This window comes from Silurus aristotelis (genome assembly GCF_946808225.1).
Source record: "Silurus aristotelis genome assembly, chromosome: 3".
NCBI lineage: Eukaryota > Metazoa > Chordata > Actinopteri > Siluriformes > Siluridae > Silurus > Silurus aristotelis.
This window is the reverse complement of record NC_139576.1, coordinates 21,648,682-21,663,291: the sequence shown is the minus strand read 5'-3', so window position 1 is coordinate 21,663,291 and position 14,610 is coordinate 21,648,682. Positions and strand designations below refer to the sequence as shown.

At 38.1% G+C, this 14,610-nt stretch overlaps 2 protein-coding genes across 5 annotated transcripts in view; one reads left to right on the top strand and one right to left on the bottom strand.

Moving 5' to 3' along the window:
• stk39 (serine threonine kinase 39) overlaps nt 1-12,861 on the top strand; it is a 43,057-nt gene extending 30,196 nt beyond the window's left edge. The window contains exons 15-19 of one of the 3 annotated variants that reach the window (XR_014533009.1): nt 3,427-3,479; nt 3,763-3,831; nt 3,941-4,005; nt 10,408-11,722; nt 12,517-12,861. Coding sequence is in view for 1 of the 3 variants with exons in the window: in XM_083538041.1 (XP_083394167.1) it covers nt 3,427-3,479; nt 3,763-3,831; nt 3,941-4,005; nt 10,408-10,482 (262 nt within the window). In the remaining 2 variants the exon portion in view is untranslated. Of the gene's footprint in view, nt 1-2,197; nt 2,282-3,426; nt 3,480-3,762; nt 3,832-3,940; nt 4,006-10,407; nt 11,860-12,516 lie in introns of those variants that run through there. The other 2 variants (XR_014533010.1, XM_083538041.1) reach the window with 2 other exon arrangements.
• Nucleotides 1-14,610, bottom strand: part of cers6 (ceramide synthase 6) — a 248,058-nt gene that overhangs the window by 74,069 nt on the left and 159,379 nt on the right. The gene's annotated exons all lie outside the window — the stretch shown is intronic.

Below are 14,610 nucleotides of genomic sequence, written 5' to 3'. Positions count from 1 at the left end.
TGTGTTTTTTTCCGAAGAAAATGTATTTCCGATGGAAGAACATTCCAAGTACACAGGAACTGTTAACTAACAGTAATGTTAAAGTAAGTACAGGGTTCTTGTGTGGTTAGTATGCAAGAACAATCAGACCGGTGCCGAAACCATCAGACTTTCCGTAGGTTAGACTGAAATGTCAAGGTGTGCTTTTTTTTACTTGCATAAGAAGTAATTGACACTGATACACCTACATTTACACAAGATGTTGTTTTGTTTTCCACCTGTTACAGTGCGTATACATGACAAGCTAGCTCTTATAGGAAAATTAGAAAGAACGGTGTGGTTACAACTAGAAAGTTGATCATCACATCTCAGAGCAGGTTATTCTTCTTATACCACAGCGATTTGCCAGGGTTTACAATTACAATGATTAGTTTAATAATGTAAAATTACTCCTGTTGTTACTTGTTCTAACAGTAATCCAGGCTGCTCTCTGTGCTTCCTCTAAGAGAAACAATTGTAATATTTCCAGTAAACTAGTAACCGTTCTCTGTCCTGATGAATCTGTAATGTAGAACACTATCTAACACTAATGATTATACATTTAAGAATCAATTCAGGTTTTTATGGATAGAAGTTCCAGTAAAGATAATATATTAAAGATTTTATATATATATATATATAAATATAAAGTTATTATAGAAACGATGACGCATTAGAACGAGCCTTTATTTTGACTTGCACTTGGAGATAGTCATACTGTCATATAATAGCAAATTAATCAAAACCTTCTGACTAATCAGAGTGAAGAATTTATGTATTGTTTGTGTAAGAGACAATACAAAGTGGGACAATATAACAACACCTGTAACATTTAAGGCGATCATTTACCGTTCAACTATTTGAAAAAAATTTCTTAAACGTAAACATTTACAGTCCTAATCCTAATAGCCTTTGTTCTTTTAACAAGCTGTAATCTGTTTAGGTCTCTCTTGTTCCTTATATGTCTGTCTGTGGCTAGCGTTTTTTTTCCTGACAGGGAATTAGCAGGCAGATTGAGATGAAAGGTTCAGGGTGTGTAAGTCAGATATGGCTATGACGGGCGAGGAGGAGACGCAGCCCTCTCTTTCTCTTGGTAGATAACAGAGACTTTTTTTTTCACTTTATCCCTCCTTTGCTGGCTGAGATTTTCCTGTCACACCCCTACAGAAGGCTGCTTGTCAGCTGAGTAGCTGATGTGCTGCTAGTCTGGTAGTAAACAAATATAGAAGTGAAATCCTTGCACGCGCATTTGGATTGCAGCTTAACTTGCAGCCCACATTCTCTCCCTGCCCTGCAGTGCATCGCAAAGTTTAGTTCCGTTTAGTTTTGCTGATACTTGCGTGAATGTCCATCTTAAATTCCTAGATTGTCCCTATAACATTAAATTCAGCAGTGTGTTGGCGGGGGAAGAGGATCATTTTTCGTTTTTTGGTTTGGATCGGATAGTTTAAATACGATCAGAGATAACGGCTGTCATCTTAATCTGGGATTGGAGGATATGAAGCTAATGCAACTGCCAATCAAATAAATCAGCACAATTTCTAGTATAACGCAGCTGGGGGTGGATCCGTGAAGCACATGCGAGCATGCTTTTTAAATGAACTGCTACGATCTGGTAATGCCAGATACACACACACACACACACACACACACACACACACACACACACACACACACACACACACACACACACACACACACACGGTCACACCTAGATGTATCATTGTAAATCCACCTAGGAGGTGGTGGAAACCTGATCTTTTCCACCAGTCTCTAGTGCAACCTAATAATGCAGCCTGGAGAACCTGCTCTATTGCTATGCTTCATACTCGCAATGGCTAGTGAGAGCAGCACTTAATGATATTCTCTTGAACCCCAGGCACAAGATTCAAACCTGTGATCTTTCAAGGGTAACGTGAACACTTGAACACACAGGAGCCCTGAATGCTATTTGCCTTTTTTATGTCAGTTTATAATAGGCTAAGCCAGGTTCAGCACTAAGCTCAGATGTTAAGAACTTTGCTCAGATCCAGAGCAGCTCAGTTGATTATAAATACATATGCAACCAGATTGTTTAAAGGTGGGTGACTATTTAAAAACCAGTTGTAAACCAGTATGTGCAGTAACCTTCTTGCGCCATGCCAACATCATTCACTCTGTTCTGTTTGCTGTTATCTAGTGATCGCTTATGAAGCATCACTCCACAGTCTCTTTTTTTCCAAACCCTGATAGCACTGCGGGATTTAAAGAATGTATATGTGAGGTGAGCAAGGTAGTCATTAGAGAAGCTCTGCTGTAACACTGTCAGAGAAAGTCTTTCTTTATAGAGCCAAGTAATTAAACCTAATCCAGCTCCTAAGTGGGTGGCTGGGCCACCATCCAAACCTACTCTCACTAGATCTCCAGTGCTCTAGCAAATGTCAATGAATAATTCCCATGTTACTGTTTAATTATTCACTTTATTATTATTGAAACCACTGTAAAACCAGTGAGCATTTGACAGGTCTTTAATATTGCTTCTATAATTGTGTTAGGAATAAACTGTTTAGTGGATTTAGTCACAATTAAAATAGAATTCATTGAGGCTAATAACATTTTAGCACATCGTGTGTATTATACATGTGTGTGCCTCTATAGAAAACTACAGATTCATAAGTACACTATATATATTATGTATAGAGTTCTTTCTTTCAACTGCATTTTATCGTTTCAGGATGCTCCCAAAGGTTCATTAAAGCAGGAGGTTAGAAACTATTTTGGTCATTGTTAGATTTTTATCATGCCCAAACGGTCATGTAGAAATATTCCGATTTTTGGATCGATTGCATCACATTTCCTTAGACTGAAGTAATACAATGATTAATTAAAAAAATAAAAAAATACAAATTTATAAGAAATCCAATATACACAAACAGAAATCTGTTTCTATATGACCTGCATTGACAAAGTTACTATTTAGAAGGATATAATAAATGAATTTCTCAAAATGGTAATAGATACTGGATTTATGTTAAAAAGATTTTTAAGCTTAAACATGCGCACATCATTTTCCACTAAAGATGTTTCCCTTAAACTCGTCTTACATCAATGAAAGGCTCAACAAATAAAGGCTCGTTTGCATAAATAAATATAATTTTTTTTTAATGTTTCTATACAGAAAATAAAACAGATACGCAACTGTAGTGGTTTAAGATGAATTGTTTCAATGCCTGAGGTTTGGTTTTTTTGACTGGTGCCTCCTGACCGTCTCTTGAATAGATTAACAGGTGTCCTGATCTTTGCCTCTTCTCTCTCTCTCTCTCTCTCTCTCTCTCTCTCTCTCTCTCTCTCTCTCTCTCTCTCTCTCTCTCTCTCTCTCTCTCTCTCTCTCTCTCTCTCTCTCTCTCTCTCTCTCTCTGTATCTCATAGGAACTCGAGGAAGGAGTTGAATGACATACGGTTTGAATTCACTCCAGGCCGAGGTGAGGGCTGCTCTGAACACGTTTAGCATGCAAGGCCTGGCGCCCCCCATGGACACGGCACATGCATGGGGTGACTTGCATGATCACCCAGATGAGCTTGCTGTTACTGAGTGTGTTATTTAGGTGTTTAAAAGACACCCATCCTGGCATTGCTATGTGTAATACATCTGTCCAAATATTCAACTATTTAGAAAAACTCATTTAAAGTATGTGTGTCTTGGAGTTTGTACATTTACTTATTCCCTCCCATTGTCTTCAGCAATTATCTTTATTTTCCCTATAGATACCGCTGATGGTGTTTCTCAGGAGCTGGTTTCTGCTGGTCTAGTCAGCGGGCTTGATGTTGTAGTTGGTAAATGTTCCAGTGCAGTCTTATGTGACCTTTAACTTTAAATGAAACCTTTAGCATTTATAATAATTATAGGTTTGGTTTAATGGTAAAACCTGTGTGTATGTTACAGTTGCTGCTAACCTTCAGAAGATTGTAGAAGACCCTGTTACCTTTAAAGTGTTAACCTTTAAACTGGTGAGTACCCAAAAGAAAATGTAGCCCGGAATAATATAATTAACTAACTGAACATTTATTTTGATTCTTATGGAATTTAACATCAGCATGATGAACCAATCAAGCAAACTGACATCCGTTTGTCAGTAAGTGGTGAAGATTCTCATTAGAACAAGTGGTTGAATATTTGTAGGATTTTACAGAATTATCGGTATATCCAGCAAATGGTTGGTTAAGGTCATAGCAAGATCATATGGTTGAAATAGTTTTTCTTCAATGTTTTTCTTCCTGGTTTAATGTATATTTTTAGTCTTTATTGCTTATAAAACACAAAAAACAAGAAGGACCAGACTTGTCAGAAACTGTAGTGGTTTAAATCTGGTCTTTGACTGCACCTCTGTGCAGCAACAGAAAATTCACTGTATTGTCAGGAGTTAGTGAGTTTATATCCTAGTGCTGTCACATCCATCAATAACCAGAGATCCAGGGAGCAGAATTTACCGTGCCCTCTGTATGTAGAAGAGGGCAGATAGCTCTTAGCCACACAGAGTGTTATGCTGCCCTGTGCTGCAGCATGAGCGAAAGTAAAAGACATGGTTGCTTGACATAATGTGTGTCGAAGAAAACACGTTCGCCTTCACTTTTCTCGACTAAGAGCTTTGTTATGAGAGAATCTTCCCTTCGTAGGGAATCTAGTGACCAACAAAAGATATCATTGCAAAAAAGTTCTATTACTACAGATATTTTTGCATTGATGTTATTACTCCAAATGGATTATGCTCATGGATCTTTGAACACTTTTCTAGTCATAATCTTTTATCATGCCGATCACACCTCCCTGCACTGGCCTGTGATGAAAAAAACATACTTTTGAGAACAACACAATGCACTTTTTCGTGCAAGCTATAATCACTGGAATGAAAAATAGATCACAGCTGCCTGTAGGCGTTTGAGTCCAGCCAGAAGCCTGACGTGTACGTGCGGAAAATAGATGTATTACACTCTCTTCCACTGTATCCCCTAATTTATTGATGATTTTTATATATATATATATATATATATATATATATATATATATATATATATATATATATATATATGTCTCTTTAGCACTATTATACTTTTATAAACACTCTATAAGCACGACAAAACAATTATAATCTGCAATGTATAAAATTTAATAATTAGGTTTTAACGTGTATATCTGCACGTTGACATTCTTTTTTGACAGTCTTTATACAGTTAAAAAGGTGAACGCATTACCGTAAATCCTGCTGAGCCCAAACATTGAAGAGGCTTCAGAGAGGATTATGAATGATGTAGTCTTTGTCATTGCAGATGTTTTTGTTGGGTGATATTGTAGATACTCAGCTCCAGTAGACAAATGATGCTGTGCTTCCGCTTTAGAAGACATTTTTCTTTTTTACGATGCCATTCTCTCCGCCTGTCATAAGCACCGTTATGATGTACGTATTTTTTAGCACCATGTCATCCATGACAGTGCAGTCTTCCAGTGTGGGTGTATAAGAGGAATGAAATACATTACACAGATCGCAGTGAATGGTGCAATATGGTCCGGACCATTTTTAATCACTTCTTTAGAGCATTGCAGTTTAGGTAAACAACATCTGTGCTGTAGTGCACTGCTCTCCCTTCTCTCATCCTCTGTGCTGGAATGTTTTTCCAGCAGCTGCCCGTTTCCGCTGGCAAATCACAGCTTATCTACTCAAGTGCTCTCTCTGAAAGCTCATGTCTAAGCCTGTGTCGTGATAAAAGCAAACTAACGTGTATGATTATCCATAAATCTAACAGAAAGTGTTAGTAGAGTTGTACGGAGCAGAAGTTCTGGGAAAATGATGGATTGGGCGTCTTTTGTTAAAATATCAATAGTCACAACTCCTGTTAAAATTATACCTATTTAAATATGAAGATAAAAACCTAAAAAAAACCTGAAAATATAAATTGTGCTTTTAAGTAAAATTTTAAATAATAACAAATCAAAACATTAAATTTTCTCATTTTCTCAGTGCTCATTGCATGTTCCATTGTAAGAACTTTACCGCACAGCAATTCCTGGTGTATGATGCAGTGATATGCTGTGAACTCCCCAGTAAAGTTCTCCTTCTGTCTCTTTAACTGCATCTTTCCCACGAGTCCACTTTTTTCACCGCACGTTGTAAGTCAAACAAGTTTGTCCCAAGGCAGATTCATGTCGGCTGCACTTTGACATACTCTTCAAAAAAATTATTTTTCTGTCGTTGTCCTGTGCATCGATTTAATGTCGAATATTTCCTCTGTAATGCACAAACTGGAGTCCACTCCACGGATGAAGGTGCCCAGCTGTGCAGAGTCAGTACTTTCATCCAGGGGCTAGCTTTGACTTGAAATTAGGGTTGTATACATCAACAGACGCTTGATCGATCTGACGTAAATGATGCAGGAATGATCCCAGGTTGCCTATCGTACGGTAAGGCAGCTGTTGAGCTGCATTATGAGATTTGTAGTTTGTGTGTGTGATCGGCGCTTCATAACGCATTTAAAATAAGATATATAAAATGATCTTGCAGGCTAGATATAATTGTACGCCGGGCCGGATGTGGCCCGCGCGCCTTGAGTTTAACACATATGGTCTAAACCAAATTGGTAGTGGTTAATGTGATGATTACAACTTGGACACTTCATGGAGCAAAATAAATATGGTAATATACTAGACTCCTGGTAGAGTTTATAATTTCATTGTCATGCCATTGTTCTTATACAGTGGACTGTAAATGTCTACACACCCCTGTGAAATTTGCATTCCAGATTTATTTTCACCATATTTTTTGTGATCCATATTGCAACAAAAAAAATCTTACAAGATATCCCATATTCCTTAACTAATAATTAATAATGCAGCACTAAATTCTTTAACAGGAAAGAATCTACCAGCTGAACACATCTTGATTTGACAAATTTATTCTGCAAAAATGCTCCAGATCCATTAAATTGTGAAAGGATTTCTTGAAACCTGTTCAAGTTGTTTGATAGCTAGCTAATAGGCTACCATAGGCTACCTATCTGCTGATAGGCTTTAAAACTGGGCTCTAACTGGGAGATTCCATACCATTGTCTTCTTCTACTTCTGAACCCAGTCCTTTTTTGATTTGTCATGCTGGTTGAAAAAATATTTTTCTTCAGTGGTCTAACTAAATCCTTACAAAATTTTGTGATTTCATAATTCCCTCCTTGTATATGTGCCCAGTCCTAGCTGAAGACAAGCAGCCCCATAGCATGATGCTGCCACCACCATGTATAACCTAGCTATAGTGCCTTTTTTTTTTTGGCGATAAACTGTACTGGTTTTGTCACAGACATATTTTGTAATTTGTAATACCACCATAGGGTGGTATTTATTTTTTTTATATGAAAGATTTTAGGGAATTTATTTAAGTTGATATAAATTCCTGCAAATCCTTAACTATTGCTGTAGGTCTCTTAGCAACGTCCTTGCTCAATCTTTTTACTTTTCCTCAATTTTGGAGGTATGTCCTGTTCATGTTTATCTTACTCCTGTACCATGTTTTCTTTAATTGGTGATAAAGGCCTTGATGTTGTTCCATGATGCATGAACACATGGATAAAACCAAGAGGATAGAGCTGATCTTTATTTGGGGTTAATCAGAATCACTTCAATGATATGATAATTATAATCATTAACATAATCACGGGTAATTACTTTTGAACATCAGTCACATGCTCTACTCTAAAAGACTGCACACTAATGCAACCAGGTTATTGGAAGCACTTTATGTTTTCCCCTAACATCTTTTTTTTTTCTTTTTTTTTTTTTTTAAACTTAATATGAGTTGTTTGCTCTCTGATGTTTCAGCTCCACTTCAGGCCATAAAAACTGTCAGAAAGCTTTAAGACCAACAATATTATATAGGGGTTGAATAATTGTGACATGGCGATCTTAACAAAATATACTGTTACACACAAATACTACAGCATACATTTTCTGTGTTGATTTTATGTATCACTAAACTCATTAAGAAGCCATCCAAAGCAGAATCCTGCATTTTGAAAAGATTTTTATTTATAAATCCTTAAAACTCTTTAGGGGTTGAATATATTTCTGATTGCAAGTGTAGATATATAGATATAGATATATATATAGAGAGAGATAAAATATAACCTTTATATATTTAAAATGAGAAAATTTTCTTTTGCTTCCCACATCACAAAATTCAAAAAATCTGGTTTTAACAAGCATGTGCACTTTATATCATTGACTTAAATAGTGTACTTTTAAAATAGTATTTTATATTAAATAGTATTTTATATAAAAATAAAGACATGTATACTTGTTTAATTTTTAGATTGACAATATACAGCAATTTCTTCTGCAGTCTGCATTTTCAATCTTTGGCTTTTAAATCTAAAGGTAAATGCTGGTATTTAAAGGCAGTCCTTTTGATGCTATTGAGAAACCCAGTTTCTGACTATTCATCAGAAGCTAGAAATTTTTGGCAAACTTGGAGCTGTGAACTGCACACAGGTCATTTGCATAAACCCAGTGTGGAACCCAGCAAAATGGATTTTAGCAGCTGCACAACCCAAGTCTCAAGATGTGCAAATATTCCTGTGTTAATCTTGATGGACTTAAAATTTCATCTATGAAAAGGGCCCATACGGGTAATCTAGCAGATACAGTTTTGAGGAGCAGCGGCAGTGCCAGACTATTTGATAGGACATCTTTGTTAACATCATCCAGCAGTGCAGAATGTGAAACAGAAACCCATATTTGTTCTGGTATATCGGGCTGAGATGATGTATGGTATTTGTGATAGCGCAGGTACAAACACAATAAATATGTTCTGCTTTTCTGTTTTTTTTTTCGGTAATTCATAACATTTCACTGGGAGGATTTATGTGACGCATGCTATTGTGCAGCCGTTCTCTGCCGCACGGTGCTGCCCTTATTGGCTGACTGTAGTGAAAGGGAAAGTGTCAGACAGAGACAAAGTAGTTCCAGACAGTCAAATTTTATATTTGTTTATGCATTTGCACCTGTAGTTTTTTTCTTCCTAATACTGGTGCACCTTTGTTCATCTTGTTTTGGAAGATTTGGTTCCTATTGATTAGTTTCTTACAGCTTCTTATAACAAGTGCCAGCTCTGCTTTGCAAAAATAAAAAAACTTGAAATCAATATGGCACAAAAAGCCCAGTGTGTGCTCTGCTTAGACACACAGACAGCTAATAAATTATTTTACTTTGGCGTCTAGCCGGTGCTCTTACACCCAGATTAATGCTTATGAACAGAATCCTCATTTAATGTGTTCCAACAGCACAGAAATTATTTTCTCCTTTTCAGGTGCATTTATGAAAATCTGAACTCGCCCATGCTTTGTTGGAAAACATTAAAAGTTCTAGGCTGTGCACTTAAGCAGTGTGTGAGGTTGCTCAGTGCGAGCGTGTGCCCAAGCTTTTCTTCTTTTTTCTTAGTCAGGATTCAGGTCTGAAAATAGATGTGCATGGGTCATACATCATCTGTAGGGACCATAAAATGCTGAGCAGAGGAAGAATAGATGGATCCAATGCAACAGCACTCCTCTATGCTCTCTTCATCTGCAGCATGTCTCAGTGCGAGCACACGAGCACGAGCACACGAGCACGAGCACGAGCACACGAGCACGAGCACGAGCACGAGCACGAGCACGAGCACGAGCACACACACACACACACACACACACACACACACACACACACACACACACACACACACACACACACACACACACACACCTTCTCTGCACCAAAACTGAGCGGTTTTGTAGGTAATCACGAGGGTAGACACTCGCACGCTTCTCTTCATGCCAGTTATGTGCTAGCTTTTAAACTTTGACATCCTCCACTAGTTTGACCATTAAAATTACAAGCTGTCAAAAATAAATGATTTCTTAAAGACTTCTAACCTTCTAAAACTGAATATGGGAAATACATTTAAAGCTGTGTTTACAACAGTAAAGGTTTATGTGATTATGATATTCATCAAAGCAAACATGACACAAAATGTCTATGTAATTTTCATTCATTTTCTCCCGCTTATCCGTAATTCGGGTCGCCGGGGCAGCAGTCTAAGCAGACCCCCGCCTCCGACTGCTGCCCAATCCTCACAGCACCGTCCCTTACGGTCCCTCCTGCAGGTGGTGAGCCCACGGGAAGTCTATGTAATTTTGAAAGAAAAAAAAAAAGGAAATTAAAAGATGCAAATTATAGAGCAGTGTTCAAGTAGATTCATTTTTCACCCACTATGTGATTTCTTAATCTGCGATAAGTAATTATAAATAAAAATGAGTATGACCACAGGGCATGTATAATAAATATTTCTCTGGATCTTGTATAATCTTGTGTTTGTGTGTGTGTGTGTTTGTGTGTAGGCATCTGGCTGTGACAGTACAGAGATCCCTGACGAGGTGAAGCTAATTGGCTTTGCCCAACTCAGTGTTACCTGATGGAATATCTTTGAGGGAAGAGGAAGAGGATGGGATGGGAGGAGAAAGAAGGCTTTCAACAGACTGAATACTAAAGAATGTGCAGACCGTGCGGGGGGGGGGGGGGGGTCTCGGGGTTCGGAGCAGAGCTATCTCCAGTTTACTCCCACCTCAAACTCCTCTGCCAGCTCTATCCTCATTTTAATTACCTTCTAACTGTCAGTAACTAAGCATTCTGTCAATATCCCCCACCACACACACACACACACACACACACACACACTGTCCTTTGCCCTACATTCTGCTCCTGCAAGAAATGTTGTCTTTCCTCAACATTCCACCTCACTCTTCTCCTCAACTCTGCTAACTTGATGCTCTCAGGTGGCTTCAGCCAGAAATGACAAAAAAAAACAAAAAACAATTAGAGGTTCTTATTTGCGTTATATTTTCTTTCAACAAAGCTTTATTAATAATTATTATTATTAGTGTTATTTATTGGGAAAAGTTTTCAGTTTTCCTTTTCCTGCATTGAAAGAAAGATTTTTTTGGATGCGCACATTAACACTGCAGAACTTGTTTAAACAGTTCATAGAAATCCTCCTTTCTTCCAAATGTAAATGATCTTATTTATGAAAAACTCAAGCACATTATTCTTCATGATTCTACAAAAAACAAAAAAAAAACTGTTTTACAAGTGAATTGTATTGTACTGTATGTTAACAAAATATTTAATCCACTAAGAGTGAATGAAATCATTCCCCCAGGAAGTAAGAGACGAGGAACTGAATGCTGCCATGCGCATTTTCTTTAGTTTTTTTTTCTTTTCTTTTCTGGACAGTGTTGATGCTTAACTGCTAGAGGTGCCTTGTTCATTAATCCGTGCCTAAGAACACAGGTAACAAGCCGACGCTGTTTTAAAGCATAGACTGCTTTATGTTGTTACACCGAGCAGATTTGCTTTACAGCTGATAGCTCTGTTTAAAAGTATTGTCACTGGCAAACGGCTTCTGTTGAAATGAAGCTTTAATGCACTTTGATTTTGAATTGTGAGACGTATGCACGCTTCTCCCCTGGAGAAAATCCTCCAGATTTAACCCTCTAAAGCTTTGTTTTATGACAGAAAGGTCACTATAACTGTAGAGCACACCTGAACTGTGACATGGAGGGGGAAGAAAAGCCAGCTGCTGAGTATAAAGAAGTAGCCGCAAGATCCCGCTGCATTCGCCAGCATGCATCTGTTCGATTTCTCTAACAGAAGGAGGTTCGTAACCAAAATATGACTACTGTATGGGAGATTAGTCATGATTCCAAAAAGAAACAAGTCATTCCAAAAGACTCCATTTTCACCTGTACTTGAAAATTTACGCTTAATATTACAATAAATATTCTTTTATGAAATGGTGGCGTTTTAGCATTTCTATTACTATTTGCAAGAAAAAAGGGGTGATAAAAGACTAGTGCTAGAATTATATATTACTATATCGTTTTTAAATATGGTTATTGATTTCAACTTTGTCTAACAATTTCTTAAGCTAATAATTCAAAGATAATCAGAAGTCATATTTAATTATACTCACCCGCTGGTCACGGCCAGGTGGACTGTTCAGTAAATTTATACCCTGTGATCACTGCTGCGTATATCCCCACAAACACCTGCCTCCCACAGACTATATGGCAAAATGATTGAGCTGCCTCATATATTTCATGTGTAAATGAGTTTGATTCTGTAAGACCAATAATGTTTTTATGGTATAACATTTTTCCATGCCCACAGATCCCATAAAAACAGCCATATCTGGCTTGAAATAGCCACTCAGGCTCTCTGTGCATCTCCTAGGCACAAGCTAAAAATCCCAAAGATTGACTCAATTTGTCACTGGCAGTAAGAGTTTTGTGGTGGGATTACTTGGCACAACTTGTGATCACTAGGCTCGCAGCCAAATGACATTGTTTGCCAGGGTTAGAGGCAGACGAGTCCCTGAGGTTGCCGAGTTGTAGTGAATTGAAGACGCTAGATCCAAATTGCTGCTGTGCTTTTGCTCTTTTCACTCTCAGATGAACAACATTGAAATTTCACCTTCCTCTCATGTTTAATATGGAAATTACTCTACGCCAGGCGGTTGGCGGACACCTGCAGACGTGCTGCAATTTTCTCTGTAGCTGGAAGCCAGAAGACATTTATGATCGCATAATCAGAAGATAAAGACCATTCAGAACGAAATGCACATGTGGTAATGATAATGAAAGCTCTAAATCAGTCTGCTTAAAATGCACTCAGCTAAAGGCAACGAAAGATGTCATACTCAAAAATGACATAAAAGTAGTTAGTATTCTAAACCATGAGGCACGTGTTCACAAAGGAGATTACTACCAATTTTTTTTTTCCCCTGTAGCTCACAGTATGTCAGATTTTCTGTGGAAGACTAAATAACAATTAACATTACATACACACACCTATTATATACATATACATTTTATATATATATATATATATATATATATATATATATATATATATATATATACAGTGAGGAAAATAAGTATTTGAACACCCTGCTATTTTGCAAGTTCTCCCACTTAGAAATCATGGAGGGGTCTGAAATTGTCATCGTAGGTGCATGTCCACTGTGAGAGACATAATCTAAAAAAAAAATCCAGAAATTACAATGTATGATTTATTAGCTATTTATTTGTATGATACAGCTGCAAATAAGTATTTGAACACCTGAGAAAGTCAATGTTAATATTTGCTACAGTAGCCTTTGTTTGCAATTACAGAGGTCAAACGTTTCCTGTAGTTTTTCATCAGGTTTGCACACACTGCAGGAGGGATTTTGGCCCACTCCTCCACACAGATCTTCTCTAGATCAGTCAGGTTTCTGGCCTGTCGCTGAGAAACACAGGGTTTGAGCTCCCTCCAAAGATTCTCTATTGGGTTTAGGCCTGGAGACTGGCTAGGCCATGCCAGAACCTTGATATGCTTCTTACAGAGCCACTCCTTGGTTATCCTGGCTGTGTGCTTCGGGTCATTGTCATGTTGGAAGACCCAGCCTCGACCCATCTTCAATGCTCTGAGGGAAGGAGGTTGTTCCCCAAAATCTTGCAATACATGGCCCCGGTCATCCTCTCCTTAATACAGTGCAGTCGCCCTGTCCCATGTGCAGAAAAACACCCCCAAAGCATGATGCTACCACCCCCATGCTTCACAGTAGGGATGGTGTTCTTGGGATGTACTCATCATTCTTCTTCCTCCAAACACGTTTAGTGGAATTATGACCCAAAAGTTTTATTTTGGTCTCATCTGACCACATGACTTTCTCCCATGACTCCTCTGGATCATCCAAATGGTCATTGGCAAACGTAAGACGTACCTGGACATGTGCTGGTTTAAGCAGGGGAACCTTCCGTGCCATGCATGATTTCAAACCATGACGTCTTAGTGTATTACCAACAGTAACCTTGTAAACAGTGGTCCTAGCTCTTTTCAGGTCATTGACCAGCTCCTCCCGTGTAGTTCTGGGCTGATTTCTCACCTTCCTTAGGATCATTGAGACCCCACGAGGTGAGATCTTGCATGGAGCCCCAGTCCGAGGGAGATTGACAGTCATGTTTAGCTTCTTCCATTTTCTAATGATTGCTCCAACAGTGGACCTTTTTTCACCAAGCTGCTTGGCAATTTCCCCGTAGCCCTTTCCAGCCTTGTGGAGGTGAACAATTTTGTCTCTGGTGTCTTTGGACAGTTTTTTGGTCTTGGCCATGTTAGTAGTTGGATTCTTACTGATTGTATGGGGTGGACAGGTGTCTTTATGCAGCTAATGACCTCAAACAGGTGCATCTAATTTAGGATAATAAATGTAGTGGAGGTCGACATTTTAAAGGCAGACTAACAGGTCTTTGAGGGTCAGAATTCTAGCTGATAGACAGGTGTTCAAATACTTATTTGCAGCTGTATCATACAAATAAATAGTTAAAAAATCATATTGTGATTTCTGAATTTTTTTTTAGATTATGTCTCTCACAGTGGACATGCACCTACGATGACAATTTCAGACCCCTCCATGATTTAGAAGTTTTAGAACTTGCAAAATAGCAGGGTGTTCAAATACTTATTTTCCCCACTGTATATATATACAGTGGGTACGGAAAGTA